Here is an 18922-nt window from a genome sequence, read left to right as displayed (position 1 = left end):
TGCTGTGTCATAAGATTATATGGAGAATGCGTTGTCAATTGCGTGTATTTGTACAGTGGTTTGCAAAAGTATTCAGCCCCTTGAAGTTTTCCCCATTTTGTCATATTACTGCTACAACCCTGAATCAATTTTGTTGGAATTGTACGTGAAAGACCAATACAAAGTGGTGTACACATGAGAAGTGGAACGAAAATCATACGATTCCAAACATATTTTTTTTTTTTAGAAAAAAATAACTGCAAAGTGAGGTGTGCGTAATTATTCAGCCCCCTGAGTCAATACTTTGTAGAACCACCTTTTTTTGCAATTACAGCTGCCAGTTTTTTAGGGTATGTCTCTACCAGCTTTGCACATCTAGAGACTGAAATCCTTGCCCATTCTTCTTTGCAAAACCGCTCCAGCTCAGTCAGATTAGATGGACAGCGTTTGTGAACAGCAGTTTTCAGATCCTGCCACAGATTCTCGATTGGATTTAGATCTGGACTTTGACTGGGCCATTCTAAAACATGGATATGGTTTGTTTTAAACCATTCCATTGTTGCCCTGGCTTTATGTTTAGGGTCGTTGCCCTGCTGGAAGGTGCACCTCCGCCTCAGTCAAGTCTTTTGCAGACTCCAAGAGGTTTTCTTCCAAGATTGCCCTGTATTTGGCTCCATCCATCTTCCCATCAACTCTGACCAGCTTCCCTGTCCCTGCTGAAGAGAAGCACTCCTAGAGCATGATGTTGCCACCACCATATTTGACAGTGGGGATGGTGGGTTCAGAGTGATGTGCAGTGTTAGTTTTCCGCCACACATAGCGTTTTGCATTTTGACCAAAAAGTTCAATTTTGGTCTCATCTGACCAGAGCACTTTCCACATGTTTGCTGCGTCCCCCACATGGCTTGTGGCAAACTGCAAACGTGACCTCTTATGCTTTTCTGTTAACAATGGTTTTCTTCTTGCCACTCTTCCATAAAGGCCAACTTTGTGCTGTGCACGACTAATAGTTGTCCTATGGACAGATTCCCTCACCTGAGCTGTAGATCTCTGCTGCTCGTCCAGAGTCACCATGGGCCTCTTAACTGCATCTCTGATCAGCACTCTCCTTGTTCGGCCTGTGAGTTTAGGTGGATGGCCTTGTCTTGGTAGGTTTACAGTTGTGCAATACTCCTTCCATTTATGAAAGATCGCTTTGAACAGTGCTCCGTGGGATGTTCAAGGCTTTGGAAATCTTTTTGTAGCCTAAGCCTGATTTAAATTTCGCACTAACTTTATCCCTGACCTGTCTGGTGTGTTCTTTGGGCTTTATGGTGGTGTTGCTCCCAATATTCTTAGACAACCTCTGAGGCAGTCACAGAGCAGCTGTATTCGTACTAACATTAGATTACACACAGGTACACTCTATTTAGTCATTAGCACTCATCAGGCAATGTCTATGGGTAACTGACTGCACTCAGACCAAAGGGGGCTGAATAATTACGCACCCCCCACTTTGCAGTTATTTAAAAAAAATGTCTGGAATCCTGTATGATTTTCGTTCCACTTCTCACATGTACACCACTTTGTATTGGTCTTTCACGTGGAATTCCAATAAAATTAAGATTTGTGGCAGTAATATGACAAAATGTGGAAAACTTCAAGGGGGCCGTATACTTTTGCACACAACTGTAAATGCTAATGTTTTGCAATAGCCAACTTTTTGTCTAATAAAAGAGGAAATTGCAAAAAAAGTATACTTCCAGGACAGATGTGCAGGTCCTCTATCTCAGAGAAGTATTACTCAGGCCCAAATCTGCCCTAAAGAAGCACTTGTCTGTCAAACTCTTACTGTACAACACTCTGAGCTCCATCACTATAAGAGTAGTTTCGCATTTCAGTGTTCTCCCCAGAAATTTTTTCCAACCGGGTGGCATGAAAAAGTAACCGGGTGGAGCAAGATGAGAATGCAGGGCTGTTGCTTCTGTGTGCAACTCTGCTTACAAAATAGGAGGAGGTGAGCCGATGACAGCCGGGTGCTAATCAAAACTAGTCGGGTAGAGCACCAGGCTAAGAAAGCCCGGGGAGAACCCTGCATTTTCACTGCAGTTATTCCTGGTGATGATATGAGGAGGAGTCATCACCTGCTATCAGCATGTGTCGGGGAATGAGTGAAAATTCTCAAGAACTGTTCTTGCTTTAAAGGGACTCCGAGCAGTGCAGAAACTATGGAAAGATGCATATCATTTTAAAGCTCTCTTTCTCCTCTTTCCAATGATATATAAACCGCCACCCTACGCCTTTTAGTTTTCGCTATTTTCGCGATTGAAATTGCCGCGGCCGCAATTTCAATCGCGAAAATAGAGAAAACTAAAAGATGTAGGGTGACGATTTAGGTGTCGCCAGAAAGAGGAGAAAGAGAGCTTTAAAATGATATCCATCTTCCCATAGTTACATTGTATTAAACAGGGCGACTTTTTCCTAAAAACAGCATCGATTCTGCTGAATGGAGCTGCTGACACTGGGGAAAGTGTCGTCCTGTGTAATACAAGTAACTATGGAAAGATGGATATCATTTTAAAGCTCTTTTTCTCCTCTTTCTGGCGACACCTAAATCGTTGCCCTACGCCTTTTAGTTTTCTCTATTTTCGCGATTGAAATCGCGGCCGTAGCAATTTCAATCGCAAAAATAACGAAAACTAAAAGGCGTAGGGCGGCGGTTTACATATCATTGGGAAGAGGAGAAAGAGAGCTTTAAAATGATATGCATCTTTCCATAGTTTCTGCACTGCTCGGAGTCCCTTTAAATGGAGCTATTATGACATTTAAACAATCGCTGTAAGTTTTTAAATCCCTAAACTTCTCTCATCCATCTGGTAACAGCCACACTGATGAAACGTCAGGAAAATATTACTGAAGTTGTGTTCTTGGTTTTGTCCACCTTTTTTCTTTCTGCAAACTTCATTTTTCCATTTTCTTGTACGCCACATATGTACTATCAGGATATGATAAAATAGGATGGATCATAGATCATATTCTATACTGCCAGTTAGCTTGGGAATGGGAATCTATTGATCAGAAAATGACATGTTTGCAGTGAGTTTCTTTGCGTTCATGCTGTTTCCAATAGAACACTTTCAAACACATTAGAATTTTATGTTTTTATTGTGTGTTTGTATTTGTTTCATTGTAGGTGTGTGCCTGTGACTGCACTTGGATGACTACTATGTCACTGGTCTCTTTCAGCAATTCTTTTCCTTACTTAGGGGAAGGTTGCACACTTTTTTTCCGTATCGCTACAAAAATCTCTGGTCCATGGAACAGTATAGTGCTTTAGGTAGAATGCACTTAGAATTCTTTCCTGAACACACATGAAATAACTGTAAAATTTAAAGGGATACTGTAGGGGGATCGGGGGAAAATGAGCTGAACTTACCCGGGGCTTCTAACGGTCCCCCGCAGACATCCTGTGCCCGCGCAGCCACTCACCGATGCTCCGGCCCCGCCTCCAGTTCACTTCTGGAATTTCTGACTTTAAAGTCAGAAAACCACTGCGCCTGCGTTGCCATGTCCTCGCTCCCGCTGATGTCACCAGGAGTGTACTGCGCAGACACAGACCATACTGGGCCTGCGCTGTGCGCTCTTGATGACATCAGCGGGAGCGAGGACATGGCAACGCAGGCGCAGTGGTTTTCTGACGTTAAAGTCAGAAATTCCAGAAGTGAACTGGAGGCGGGGCCGGAGCATCGCTGAGCGGCTGCACGGGCACAGGATGTCTGCGGGGGACCGTTAGAAGCCCCGGGTAAGTTCAACTCATTTTCCCCTGACCCCCCCTACAGTATCCCTTTAAGAATAAGGCCACATACAGACATCAGACCATAGTCTTTGGAAAATGAAAGATCACAGACCAATCTTACCACCCTTCCTATAGTATAAGAGCCATACTCTACACAGTCTTTTCTATGGAGCTGAACTCCACATCAGAAAAAAATCATTGCAAGATGCTGCACACACAGATGCTGTACAGACACAAAAGATCAGTATCTGCAAAAGATCTGTTCCTGCCAAAAATCCATTCCTGCAAATTGCAATGATAGTCTATGAGATCTGCAGATCATCATACACACATGATTTAACTGACATTCATCTGCAGATCAGATCCACCATGATGGATTTTCAGATCTGCAGATCTGCAGATGAATGTCAGTTAAATCATGTGTGTATGATGATCTGCAGATCTCATAGACTGTCATTGCAATTTGCAGGAATGGATTTTTGGCAGGAACAGATCTTTTGCAGATAATGATCTTTTGTGTCTGTACAGAATCTGTGTGTGCAGCATCTTGCAAAGATTTGTTTCTGATGTGGAGTTCAGCTCCATAGAAAAGACTGTGTAGAGTATGGCTCTCATACTACATGAAGGGTGGTAAGATTGGTCTGTGATCTTTCATTTTCCAAAGACTATGGTCTGATGTCTGTATGTGGCCTAAGGCTAAGTGGAATGAATCTGTTGATTTGTGTTCACAGCTCGTTCGTGAAATTAGGCACCGCTGTAGACCACAATGTAAATTTTGCGGCTATGACGTTGCAGATGATCCTTATTGGAAGATTACCGCAAGTCTCCCTCACTATCCCAATTTTGCAAAATACAATAGGCAAGCTTAAGCAATAAGGTAGCTTTTGCCAGTTTTATGCCTATTTAATAGTGTCAGTGTGCCTGTATTTTTGTTAGGTTCTTTGTTTTATGCTATGCTTCAACTCTCCACTACAGAACTCTCATGTTCTGTGGCAAAAAAAATAAATCTCTGACACTTTGTGATTACATTGCAGGAGTTAATTTGAGCTTATGTAACCTTGCGGTATGTTTTGTTTATTTCATGCATTTGTTAGGGAACTTTACAACTTCCGTCCCCAGCAGAACTAATTAACACTGCTCCACGTTCCGCCTCTGTTTATGAAAACAGCTATGTGTTCCCCTGAGAAAATAAGATTTCTTTTTCATATTTGTGCAGCTTTCTTTACTTTGGGAACTTACTGGGCAAGAAGTTTTGAACATGCAGCATTCTATTATGAAATTTGCAATATAAAAGCACATTGGCTGCAAAACCTTTTGTCTAGCATTATTCACAATCCTTTTTCCTGCTCCTCTTGGTTATTAGAAAGGTAATGTTTACAGAATCCGAAGCCTGCGTCCCCAGATCCAGACTTTCATTTGATCCAGATTTCGGTATACAAATTTAAAGTAAAATTCCAGCCAAAACTTTTTGTTCTGAATAAATTAATGAAAGGTTACTCACTATGTCAGGCTTTTATTACTGATGGTGCTCTCCACTGTTGCGATTTTCCCCGCACACGAATTTGGATCCGATATTACAGCCCATTGAAATCAGTAGGCATGCAGGGAAAAATTCTGAGTGGCTGCTGTATTTCATCACGGCACGGCTAGAGGGAATCGGACTCAAATCTGCATCAGCCCAGATTCTGTGTCTGATTCATATATGGATGCAACACCCTTATGGAAATGAAGCCTTAGGCCCCTTTTGCACTTAATGCACTGGTATGTGTTAGCACGTGGTTGTTTTTTTCCCCCCCTCCATAGCTGTGCATTTTGAAAAAGCTTTCAGTTAAAACGCGTGTGGGAACTGAGCCATAGGAAAATCTGGACATTACATTGAAAGTTATAACTGCACCGCTGTCAATCAACGTTTACGTTGTCCGGAGTGTAATGCGCAGAACTACTGCTCCTGCACAGTACACTCCGGACAATGTGGACTTGATTGACAGCCTCGCTCGCGCAAGCGCAGTAGGGCCCCCCCCCCCCCTCACGGGGTTGGCCTCTGCAAACGGCGGGGACCCCGGGCCGGCGCCTGAGAGTGGAGCTGCGGCGTGGGACATGTCGGCTGCAAGGGGCTGGAGGAAGCCCCGGGTAAGCAGAGATTAAATATGATAATTTTGCCTGAAATTTCCTTTTTTAAAAGGGCCCTTAGGGAAATGTGCAAGCACCTTGGGGAGATCGTTCCCTTGAGCTGCTGTTTGTGCTCATGATTCTCAAACTAGATCTGAAAGATGAGTTGTTCATTGGCAGTTTCCAACAATTTTAATCCACCGTGTGTACGTAGCTTTAGAAGTCCATTTCTCTTTTTGTATTGTCTGGAATGGTCACATTATTTTAGCAGACTGACATGCATATTGTAGCACTTCCTGTTAGGAAGATACTGCAGTAGTTTGGGCTTTCTACGTTCAAGAGTTCAGGAGAGGTTTTACATATAAAATATTTAGTTTAAGTTCCTTAATGTATTTTTTTTAAACAAAATGTATGTCCAGAATATGCATATTATTATTATTATTATTATTATTATTATTATTATTATTATAATAATAGTGTGGCATCTCTGCCTTCAATATACCATAGGAGTTCTGTCAGTATGTTTATGTAGCTGACTTACTGCAATCTTCTATGCACCTTCCTTCTAGGCTAGCTGTACTGTATTTCCCCTGTTATCTCTGACGACTTCAGAGTCTGTGCACTGAGGCCATTCAGTGTTCACTTCTCTTCCTGCTGCTTCGTGATCACCACAGAAAATAGCAAGAGACTTATTCTGCGCCCAGGGGATCTGCTAGTTTGTTTTGTCATCCTGGCACTGCTCGGAGGAGTGCAGATAGAAGTATTCAGTTTGGGACTAAAGTGTGTTCTTTTTTATGCCATGTACAATAAGAATGTGTGTATCTGTTATGTTATGTTTGTACAGTACAGCTGTTGGTGTAAAGACTTCTTATTTTGCAAGTGTTCAGATAGCATGGTGGCGTAGTGGTTAGCGCTCTCGCCTTGCAGCGCTGGGTCCCTGGTTCGAATCCCAGCCAGGGCACTATCTGCAAAAGAGTTTGTATGTTCTCTCCGTGTCTGCGTGGGTTTCCTCCGGGCACTCCGGTTTACTCCCACATTCCAAAAACATACGGATCAGTTAATTGGCTCCCCCTAAAATTGGCCTCAAACTACAATACTTACACTACGTAATATAGACATATGGCAATGGTAGGGATTAGATTGTGAGCTCCTTTGAGGGACAGTTAGTGACAAGATATATATATATACACTGTACAGCGCTGCGTAATATGTCGGCGCTATATAAATACTAAATAATAATAATAATAATAATAATAATAGCAAAAACCTGAACTAACACAAGACGTATTGGACGGCTGTGAGCTGTTGAGACTTAAGGTACAGAATACTTTTCAGGTGTAGGGTGTCTAAGGCACCAGCTGCTGGAGGTGTACCAAGGACCATGCTAAGTACACCAATCTTTATGGGATTATTCTGTACAGCTGCTGGGTACATGATGAAAAAAAAATAAAGCGCTTTTCTAAGCCAAAACACGCTCTGAAAGAGATTGTAAAAGCACTTTCAAAATCACTCCATAAATCAACAGCGCTTGCGATAGTGCTGGCAATTTATAATGTGAACAAGGCCTAAATCTGGAGCAAAAGGTCACAAACCATGCTTTGATAGATTGGGAACACTTAAATTAACACAGTCAGCATAACTATAGTGCCCCAATAATGGATGTGGCATATGCATTCACGTGCAAATTATGCTTCTTATTGTTTGTTCTTCACCAATTGTCCCCAAACCTCTGAGTTCCTGGGAAGATATTGTCTTGGTTGCTTACATACGTAGGGATCTCCATCAGGGCAGCCATCAGGGGGGACAACTGACACTGCAGTGAGGGGCCCAGGGCTTCTGGGGGCCCCGGGCCCCCCCAAAGCGCTGGAAGGGCCGCATGTGCTGGCTGTGGGCCTGTGGCTCACTAACCAGCACACCGCGTTCCAGCACTGAGAGAAGAGTGACATCGGCGTGTGAACGTGGGGAGCAGATGAGTGAGCCCGCTACAGCGGACTTTCTATACTGGGGCATAGGCTACAGGCTACCTATACTTGGCCACCACCTATACCTGGCTACCTATACTGGGTCTGGAACCACCTATACCAAGCTACCTATACTGGGGCACCACCTATACCTGGCTACCTATACTGGGGCAGCACCTATACTTGGCTACCTTTACTGAGGGCACCACCTGTACCTGGCTACCCATACTGGGGCTGGAACCACCTAATACCTAGCTACCTATACTGGGCAACCACCTGTACCTGGCTACCTATACTGGGGCACCACCTATACTTGGCTACTTATACTGGGGCCCCTATAGCTTGCTACCTATACTTTGGCACATGTACCTGGCTAACCTATACTGGTGCACCACCCATACCAGGTTACCTATACTGGGGGCAACTATACGAGGCTACCTATACCGGGGCACCACCTATAGTTGAATACCTATACTGGGTCACCTGCATCTTGCTGGCCTATACTGGGGCACCAGCTATACCAGGCTAACTATACTGGGGGAACCTCTATCTGGCTACCTATATTGGGGGCACCTATGCCTGGATACCCATACTGGGGGAAAACAAAATGTACGAGGGTAAGTAGAAGGAGGAGTACACTCCAATTGAAGCTCAATTTTTCATCTAAAAAGTATACATTTTATTAAACACTACAACACAGAAAACATTTCAATCTAAAACGGGTGTACACCCAGAGGAGGGTAGCCGGCCCAATCCTATCTGCCACTCAATCATCCAACCAACCATACATACAGGGATATTGTTCAAGTTGCGTAATAAGCCAGTGCAGAGATGCCCACAAAGCTATGCAGGTGATGGTATAAGTTCCTTAATTGATGACATCTAAGCAAGCAGTTAAAGTTCCACTGTATATGGACTTCGAGGGAATAATCCATCCACTTCAAGCCAACGATAGACAGCACAGTATGCAGACATCAAGCAGCAAGTTGTAAGCCAGCAAAGCAAAATGAGCAGCCAGGAGCAAGGCAGTACATATAGCCAACGGTCATCAAATATACTCTACCCGTTCCATGCAGTTTCCGGGTACCGAGAGTGATGGAATAGTTGCTTACGAATCACTGTGCAGTTCACTTGGAATCCAGTGTATTCACTAGCATCTTGTAATCCATAGCAAAGAAACTGACCGGCTCAGATGCTGCAGCTGGAACATCTTTGTCCAAGAAAGAGCTGCGTGCTGTGCAAGCAAAGGTGTCCAGGCTATGTGGAATGGGGTTTGGCAGAGGGCAGGCACACTCCACGAGGGTTACACCGGCACGCCGTGTGGACCCGACATGTTTCGCCGGTTCACTTCCGGCTTTCTCAAGGGGGCGTGTCAACCAGCAGGATACTGGGGGCACCTATACCTGGCTAGGGCTGATGGACGAGCTGAGACAGAAGGAGACGAGATAAAACAGGGGGATAAAGGAGGCACAGGGGTAACAGAGGTAGACCAAAGAGGCACAGGGAGAAAAGAGATGAGATGGGAACATGAGGTCACACAGAGGGACACAAAAGAGGCACAAACTGAGGTGAGACAAGGGGACAAAAGAGGCAAAGGAAGAAAAGAGGGACAAAAGAGAATGGATAAAGGATAAGAACGGACCTACAAGTCCCTATCTCATTTGTTAACCAGGGACTACCTGTATTTTGATATTTGGCTCCACCCACAACATACCATGGTTATGTCCACTTTTTGCCGCATCCTGCTATGCATGCCACTTTCTTCAGTGTTGGAGCCATGCACATTTTTCGCCGCAGCGCGCTTCGGACACGGGTGGGGTGGCTAGTGGGCGGGAACAGCAACCAGTGGGTGGGCCCAGGGAGGGGGGGCCCAGGCCTGATGTGTGAGGGGCCCCAAAATTTCTGATGGCGGGCCTGATCTCCATGGTCACATTCTAACATTATTATATGGATATCATAGCATTTTTTTAAGCTACGTACACGCCCTGGTCTGAGTTTGGCCGTGGCAGACGATAACGACTTTTATGGCCAAGAATCTGGAGTCAGACCAGCACTGTGTACAGAGCTGCAAGACATCTTGCGGCCTATTTTGCTATCCCCGACGCCCAAGCATCACACAATCCCATTATTCTCCCTTGCCCAAGGGAATTTGCTCTTTCGAATGTTGCTTGTTGTCCCTCCGCCTCCCCGCATAGCAACAATGTGTTGCTAGCCAGGAGGCTGCTGATATGTCTGTACAGGGTCATCAATGCTCTGTCTTCTGACAGGGAACAATACACGATCTCTTGGGCGACAGAGATCTGCCGAGGGGTATCAGTTGGAAAAGGCTCCAGAGCCATATGTGTAAACAGGGCTCTGTCATAGACTTCAATGTTATTTGCTGTAATTAGCGGCGAATAGGGCATGTTATTTTGGATCGGCTTTATCATGTTTATATTGGCTATATCCGCTTAGCCCGAACGATGTGAGTCTGCGCAGGATTGCGGTAGGTAAATATTTACCTTGCTGCTCTTCAGGGGGTTTCGCCGCTTGAACGGAGGGATGGAGGACGACAGGTGAATCCTTGTTAGGCTTCGCAGGATCGCAGAGAGGTAAATATATCGCCACTTGACGGGGGAGGTTTCAGGGGAACCACCACTGGATTCCTCCAAGCTTTAAAGGTCGGGGAAGCCTCATTGGGACCCTGAGGTTTCCCCCTCCCGAGGTAAGTATCCCCCAGAGGTTTTTTTTGTTTGTTTTGTTTTTTTGTTTTGTTTTTTAGTTATAGGTTCTCTTTAATATAATAACTCCTATATTTTTACAACTACATTTTGGGTTCATTGTTTGCTTCATTTTTTATTTGCGGCTACTACAATCCGCACAAAATACCGGTTATTTTAATCAAGCCAGATACTGGTTATATCTTTACTGGTTATATTTTTTCAATATTGCACCTACAAAGATCAATTTGAATACCGTTTATATATTTGTCTTTAAATGTGGCTATAATGATCACACAGGTAAAAGGGTTTCCAAAAATTGTGGTGACAACAATCCCACTGAATACCATTGATATCTTTAAAATACGGCTACAACAATCACCCCAAATACCAGTTCTAGCCTTGAAAAATTGTGGGTACAACAATCTTACTGAATTCCATGGGAGTTTAAGGTTAGGCGCCGGGGGGTTAAGGTTAGGCGACACCATGGGGGGTTAAGGTTAGGGTTATATTCTAATAGCGGCTACATCCAGTGCCTTTCATAAACAAAATCATGGTTATCAGCTACATCCAGTGCCCTTTTATCAACCAAATCACATTTATTGGCTATATCTAGTTCCCTTTTATTTACAAAATCAGTTATCCGCTACATTCGACACCCTTTATAAACAAAAGCACATTTATCAGCTATTTCTGGCAAACCTTTTTTCCAGGAGCCCATTTTACGTACATGCCTTCCGTGAGGAACCCCCCATGTGTACAGGGCTTAAGACAAGATCACTTTATTGTAGTTTCTCAGAGGGGAAGCTCTAGATTAGAATTATTCCAATCCAGTATGCTGTATCAGTGCAGTGTTTGGAGTTGAGTAGGGATCAGGGTGATGACAGTAGGATTCTCCTGTAGGGCACCATGATGACCAGAAATGGCCCTACTAACTTGAACCAACCAGCAGAACTGAACATGCTGAAACTTGGGTAAACTGTGTCATCATATGTCTTGATGATATGGTCTTCCTCCACATGCAATACTTTGCTTTGTAGAAGGATAAAATGTGAAGTTCAACTCTACAGAGCTTCAAGGAGATTTTGTAATTGCACATGTGGAACACAGTTGAAGCACTTCCCTTTGCTTTTACTGGGAGTTTATTGTATGGAACAGGCATGCAGACATTACATTTTCAGCACTGCATAATATCATAGCTCCCAACTGTCCCTTTTTCGGAGGGACAGTCCCGCTTTGGGAGCCCTGTCCCTCTATCCCTCTTTCACTCTCATTTGTCCCTCTTTCAGGATTTTGTCCCTCTTTCTATATAAATATATATGTTTCTATACTAAAAAGTGGTACTAAGCTTAAGTCAGAGGTGCCCACATTTGTTCAACTTGTGATCTACTTCGAAAATGATTTACCAGACAAATGCAAGCCTGCAAATGCAAGTCACAACTGCAGCATATGCACAGTGGCAGTCCATTGGTGATTACAACATGCCAGTCATTTAGATGCATATCACAGAGTCCTCCTCAGTAAGCCAAATAGAACAGTGCTTAACCAAATACCGGTAGATCACAATATCATGCTTACACTATCATACTCAGTGTCTGTCATAATTGTAATCCTCAGTAGCCCATAATGCTTCTAAATGTGTGGCTCCCCACCTTGTAACGTCGTCATAATCCTCTGCACTGCTGTGTAAAATTTCAGGACAGCACGTTGCACTGAGCTTATACAAATCAAAGAGACAGAGTATGATGTGTAGGTCACTCAGGCGTAGATCCTAATAATACAGGATCTACGCAGAAATCTTTTGTGATCTAGTGGTACATCATGATCTACCCTATGGGCACCCCTTTTGTAAGGGATGTTGTAAATCTGTTCCACATTGATTAAAGGGAATAGAAAGGGAGAGCAATACAGAGGCTGCCATCTTCATTCCCTTATGAAAAATGCCAGTTGCCTGGCTGTCATTTTGAGCATTTGGCAGTCTCCCAGGCGATGCCCTCCAAAACACGCCCCCAGGACTTGACGCCAATTGGCGTTACGCGGTCCTGGGGGAGCTGCCGCGTTCACGCCAATCGGCTTGACGCGGTCATAAAGCAGTAAAATAGCGTTTCAGCACTTGGCAATTAAAAAAGCTATCTAAAAGTAGGTGAAAAAGTATTATCAAAATTATTGAAATAAATGCATACATGCTGTGGGTGCTTGATATAGGCTTAATATCATAAGGGAGCTATTGATGAACACTAGCTTGTGTACGGGGTGCAAACTCGCTGAGAAATGTTGTTCCAGTTGTTCATTCGCTGTTCGGCAGCAGCAGTAGACTTGTACATGTAGGTGTTCCAGGAGTGGTTATACAAGTGTCCAGCCTTGAATCTAGATGGAAGAAAAAATATGCATATCCATCCATCTGTATAGTGATGATCGCCACTGAAGTAAAAGCTGGGATAGCCATCAATCGGATTGTTTAATAATTTTTATTATTTTTTTTAATTTCCAGGTTTAACTGATGAAAAAGTAAAAGCATACCTGTCTCGTCATCCTCAATTGCTCGATGAGTTTGTGTCAGAAAGTGTTACTTCTGAAACAGTAGAAAAATGGATGAAGAAAAAAAATAGAAATGAAGGTGAGGTTATTTTTCTAACATGATCATTATTTAGAAGAGCACAACTTCTCCGGTTAGGTAAGTGTGCAGAGGAAATGGCTTTTTTTCCACGCCATTTCCGTTATTGCCTTTGCCAAATGAGAAGCCATATGTGGTCATCCCAGACTGAAGGACTAGAGTGAGTAGCACTACAGACACTAAAGGCCAGAAAAAGAAAGGTGCGTGATGGATCATCCAATATTCAGTTTTGTGGTTCATGGCCACAAAATGGCAAAATAGCTTTGGGTCTATAAGGCTTGAATAGGATTGCATAGGCTAGTGGTTCCCCATGTGCACTCAACATGGCAGTTACAATTCTTCTGAAGAACCCATGTAGTATTTTTGTGAAAACACATGCACAGTCTGAAAATGTCTATGCACCTGCTGAACCCTGTTGCCATAGCTACCTACTTGAGAAGCTACCTACGTGTGTCCTCTGTGTGTCATATTCTATGTCTGCTGTAAATAATGCTATAAAACTATCACCTGCAGCAAAGTTTTATTAACCTCAAATTTTACCATCCACCTATTTATCATGTCTAGATTTTCCTAGTTTTAGTTTTCATCCAACAGTGTAATTTTTTATGAGTAAACCGCATGTCTGAGGGACATGCTTTGAGACCATACTGTGTCTCTTGTACAGACACCTAATGCTAGGTACACACTATACAATTTCCTGTAAGATTTTCTGCAATCTTTACCTGCCAGATAATTTCCAACATGTTGGAGATTCTCTATCTAACCATCTGCCTAGCAATTGGGCATTGTTCTACTCAGTAGAAGATAACCAGAAGACAATGCACCAGAGATAATGACCATTCTCTACAGAAAATAATCGGAACAGAAAATTGTATGGTGTGTACTAGGCATCCTCCCGTAGCAGCGCATCGGCGGTGAGCGGCGGCGAGCGGAGCAAACACGCAGCTAGCATAGTGCTAGCTGCCTGTTTGAAAAAAAATTATCAAAATCGACCCAGCAGGGCCTGAGAGGTGCCCTCTAGCGTCTCTGGACGAGCTCAGCTCGTCCAGGACGCTAGGAAGGTTAAATCTTTGCTTTGCAATAGCACACCTCCAGTCACTATAAACCACACCACACCACAATCGCTCCCAACAATTGCACTGCGAGATCTCCAACTGTTGGGGGGGGGGGGGGGGACAAGACTGAACTTATTAAGCCAGTGCAATATACAGTATGCGTATAAACCAGTCTACAGATTGTAAAATGTTTCTTCACCTTTGCCCTCCAACAGTGCAAGATCTTGCAGTGTGATGGTTGGGAGTGATTGTGGTGTGGTAGATTGATACTGGTTTATATTGATTGGATGATACTGGTTTATATTGATTGAAGGTGTACTGTTGCAGAGTGATTATTTATACAGATATTTTATGCATTTTATATGTTTGTTTTTTTTAATTTAAAAAGACACATTTTGTCAAAGCGCAGGAGATCTCTTTACTTTTCTTGGGCATTAGATTCTATGCATGCTTTTGGGCCAGTGACCTAAAGCATTAGAGGAGGAGCATCAGGGGTCTAGTCACGAGAAAATAAGTGAGTGGACTCGCCTGGAAAACCCCTGTGCCGCGCTATGCGCGGCGTGCCAAAAATGGGAGTAGTCAAGCATAATGTGGGTGTGGTCATGGGTGGGGCCAAATATACATGACCTTAGCAGTGATGTAAAAGGTCTGCTGGGGAAGTTTGAGCTCTGCCGTAGTGTATCCCCCCCAAAATAGATGTAGTCTGACAGCATTTCACCAAAAAGACACATAATCTGGTAGAAGTTCCTCCAAAATACTGATAATATGGCAGTGGTTCCCCCAAAATAGGTAAGGTGGCAGCAGCCGTTCCCCTAACCTACACATAATCTGGCAGCTGTTCCCCAAAATACACGTAATCTGGCAGCAGCTGTTCCCCTAACATATACATAATCTGGCAGCTGTTCCCCCAAAATAGGTACCCCCAGCATAGGTAGCCAGGTCTATAGGTGTCCCCAGTATAAGTAGCCATGAGTATAGTAGTCCCCAGTATATGTAGCCAGAGGTATATGTGCCTAGTATATGTAGCCAGGGGTATATGTCCCAGTATATGTAGTTAGGGGTATATGTAGGCAGGGGTATATGTCCCAGTATATGTAGGCAGGGGTATATGTGCCCAGTATATGTAGTCAGGGGTATATATGCCCAGTATATGTAGTCAGGGGGTATATGTGCCTAGTATATGTAGCCAGGAGTATATGTGCCCAGTATATGTAGCCAGGGGTATATGTGCCCAGTATATGTAGTCAGGGTATGTGCCCAGTATATGTAGGCAGGGTTATATGTGCCCAGCATATGTAGGCAGGGGTATATGTGCCCAGCATATGTAGCCAGGGGTATATGTGCCCAGTATATGTAGCCAGGGGTATATGTGCCCAGTATATGTAGCCAGGGGTATATGTGCCCAGTATATGTAGTCAGGGGGTATATGTGCCCAGTATATGTAGTCAGGGGGTATATGTGCCCAGTATATGTAGTCAGGGGGTATATGTGCCCAATATATGTAGGAAGGGGTATATGTGCCCAGTATATGTAGCCAGGGGTATATGTGCCCAGTATATGTAGCCAGGGGTATATGTGCCCAGTATATGTAGCCAGGGGTATATGTGCCCAGTATATGTAGTCAGGGGGTATATGTGCCCAGTATATGTAGTCAGGGGGTATATGTGCCCAGTATATGTAGTCAGGGGGTATATGTGCCCAGTATATGTAGTCAGGGGGTATATGTGCCCAGTATATGTAGTCAGGGGGTATATGTGCCCAATATATGTAGGAAGGGGTATATGTGCCCAGTATATGTAGTCAGGGGGTATATGTGCCCAGTATATGTAGTCAGGGGGTATATGCAGAGCTGTGGAGTCGGAGTCGGGGCAATTTTGGGTGCCTGGAGTCGGAGAAAAAAATGCACCGACTCCGACTCCTAATGAATTTAAACTGTAATTAAAATAGAAAATATGATAAAATGTTCTATTTCTCAGATAATAGTCATCATAAATAATTTATACATACAGTAATAGCTGTGCTTAGTTCACAGAAATGAAATAAACCAATCAAAATGAGTTACTTGTGCTGCTTCAATAAACCAGTCCCCGTATTTTTACAGTCAGATATACACATCTGATTGTGACTGTATATATGATGTGATGATGTGTACACAGGAATCTCTTATATATACGAAATAACATCTATGCTGTAAGTATAAAGCCTGATGTGTAGCCGTGTCACTAATAGAGATGGTCAATGAGATGGAAATAATTCTGCGTTTATTCTGATTTATGCAAATGTACTCATGAAATCAAATAACACTTTGCTCATGAAATCAAATAATTTGATATGTTGTTAAAATTTGGTTTGGTGACTACCAATTAAATGGCACCTGAGAAGGATGAAAAGAAAAGCTTTATACGTACCTGGGGCTTCTTCCAGCCCCCTTCAGGCTAATCAGTCCCTCGCTGTCCACCTCCACCACCTGGATTCCTGGTAATTCAGCCAGTCAACGCAGTCCGGCCGCATGCCGCTTCCACAGCCAGGAGCGTTCAACACCTGCGCAATAGTGCTGCGCAGGTGTAGTATGCTCCCGACGGCGGAGAGTGTGTGCATGCGCACTACGCCAGACTGGCTCAAGTACCTGGACTCCTAGCAGAATATCCAGGTGGCGGGGAGGACAGCGAGGGACTGATTAGCCTGAAGGGGGCTGGAGGAAGCCCCAGGTATGTATAAAACTTTAATTTCATCTGTCTCAGGTTTACTTTGTTACACAGTAGTACTATACATATGCACTCTCCACAGAGCTGCAGGGAATCCACTGAGAATGTTGTGCACATTGAACACAGAGGTGTTGTCTATCACCCATAAACCTGGTTCAGATTGTGCATGCAGAATGTGTAATAGAGGAAGAATCTCCTCATTCCCCTGCAGAGTACCTGCACATCATTCTTACATGTACCCACAGTCACATTGCCTAGGGCCTGATATATGTCCTTTGTTCCGGTCTGTACCTTTTACAAGTACTTTTACCAAGGATTAGTTTTAGTCTATGACTAAAGGGAATAAATATGGCAGTCTCCATATCCTTCTCACTTCAGTTGTCTTTTAAAATTCCTAAGCGTTGGCAGTTAAGAGACACATTTTATGTTACATACTTTCAATCAACAAGATTGTAATATGCAAATTAGAGGAGTCTGAGTCGAGGAGCCGGAGTCAGTCGGTGGAATCCTAAACTGAGTTGGAGTCGGTGGATTTTTGTACCGACTCCACAGCCCTGAGTATATGTGTCCAGTATATGTAGTCAGGGGAAATATGTGTCCAGAATAGGTAGTCCGGTGCCCCCCCCCCCCCTCAGCAAGAGGGGAGCAGCGCAGTGGAAGGAGAGCTGTGAGCAGCGTTGGAGAAGGGAGGCAATTTCCCCCCCCCCTTCCCTCACCTTAGTGCTCTCCCCTCCCTCGCTCTCCCCTCCTCCAGAAGTAACGTGCGGGCAGCCGGCAGCGGGCGGGACTTACCTCTCCTCGTTCGGCGCGGGTATTCCACTGCCGCTAGTCTGGTCTGGTCCAGACCAGAGCAGCGGCACACAGATCCGGCGCCGGAACGAGGAGAGGTAAGTCCCGCCGGCTGCCCGCACGTTACTTCTGGAGGAGGGGAGAGCGAGGGAGGGTGAGCACTAAGGTGAGGGAAAGGGGGGGGGGAGATTTCCCCCCCTTCTCCACCGCTGCTCACAGCTCTCCTTCCACTACGCTGCTCCCCTCCGAGCATGCCAGGGTGGACGGCGTCCACTCTCTGGGAATAGTAAGTGGACGCTGTCCACCCGCGTCCACGCACCACTCGACCCCTGAGGAACATCAGACCAGAAGTAAGGCAGCCACCATTGTTTATTAGAAAATAAAGATGGTAGCCTTTCTCTTACTTCAAGTTTCCTTTTACGGGCTAGTATACACAGAGCTTTGAGAGGTCGGCTGGACATAGCAGCACAAGATGTATTGCACAGGTAGTAATCACTAGATGTGACTGACAGGAGGCTGGACATAGCAGCAGAAGATGGGCTGCACAGGTGGTAATCACTAGATATGACAGGAGGCTGCACAGGTAGTTATCACTAGATGTGACTGATAGTAGGGTGGACATAGCAGCACAAGATGGGCTGCACAGGTAGGAATGACTAGATGTGACTGATAGGAGACCAGACATAGCAGCACAAGATGGTCTGCACAGGTAGCATTTACTAGCTGTGACTGACAGGAGGCTGGACATAGCAGCACAAGATGGGCTGCACAGGTAGCATTTACTAGCTGTGACTGACAGGAGGCTGGACATAGCAGCACAAGATGGGCTGCACAGGTAGTAACCGGTAGATGTGACTGACAGTAGGTCGGACATGGCAGCACAGGGTGAGCTGCACTGGTAACAACCATGCATTGTGAAGAACAGCAGTGCACAGGAGTGCAAATACACTTGAATGTAACTATTGACCTGAGCCTGCAGATGTTAAGCCACCAGACAGTTCAGTTTACCTATTACATGTAAACATGGCCCCTTGACAATGAAGCATCAACATCAGCTGAAATAAAAACAAAAAGTCCTGTTTGCCCTGTTTAGTTAGCAGACTTTGATCGACTGTGTTCTGATGAGTGGAGTTTCTCCATACACAGGCAGGCAAGTTGTCATAGCTACATGATGCTCATCCATTGCTCGACAGAAAATAATCCATCCATGCAGATCAGATTTTTAACCAAGAAAGC

The 18922-nt window shown here is 44.4% G+C and overlaps 1 protein-coding gene across 2 annotated transcripts in view; it reads left to right on the top strand.

Moving 5' to 3' along the window:
- The window catches only part of PDE10A (phosphodiesterase 10A), a 232701-nt gene that overhangs the window by 75223 nt on the left and 138556 nt on the right, over positions 1-18922 (top strand). For both annotated transcript variants that reach the window (XM_068279518.1, XM_068279517.1), the window contains exon 2: positions 13015-13140. In XM_068279518.1, coding sequence (XP_068135619.1) covers positions 13015-13140 — 126 coding nt within the window. The remainder of the gene's footprint in view (positions 1-13014; positions 13141-18922) is intronic.

This window comes from Hyperolius riggenbachi, chromosome 4 (assembly GCF_040937935.1).
Source record: "Hyperolius riggenbachi isolate aHypRig1 chromosome 4, aHypRig1.pri, whole genome shotgun sequence".
Lineage (NCBI taxonomy): Eukaryota > Metazoa > Chordata > Amphibia > Anura > Hyperoliidae > Hyperolius > Hyperolius riggenbachi.
This window is presented reverse-complemented; position numbering and strand designations above follow the sequence as displayed.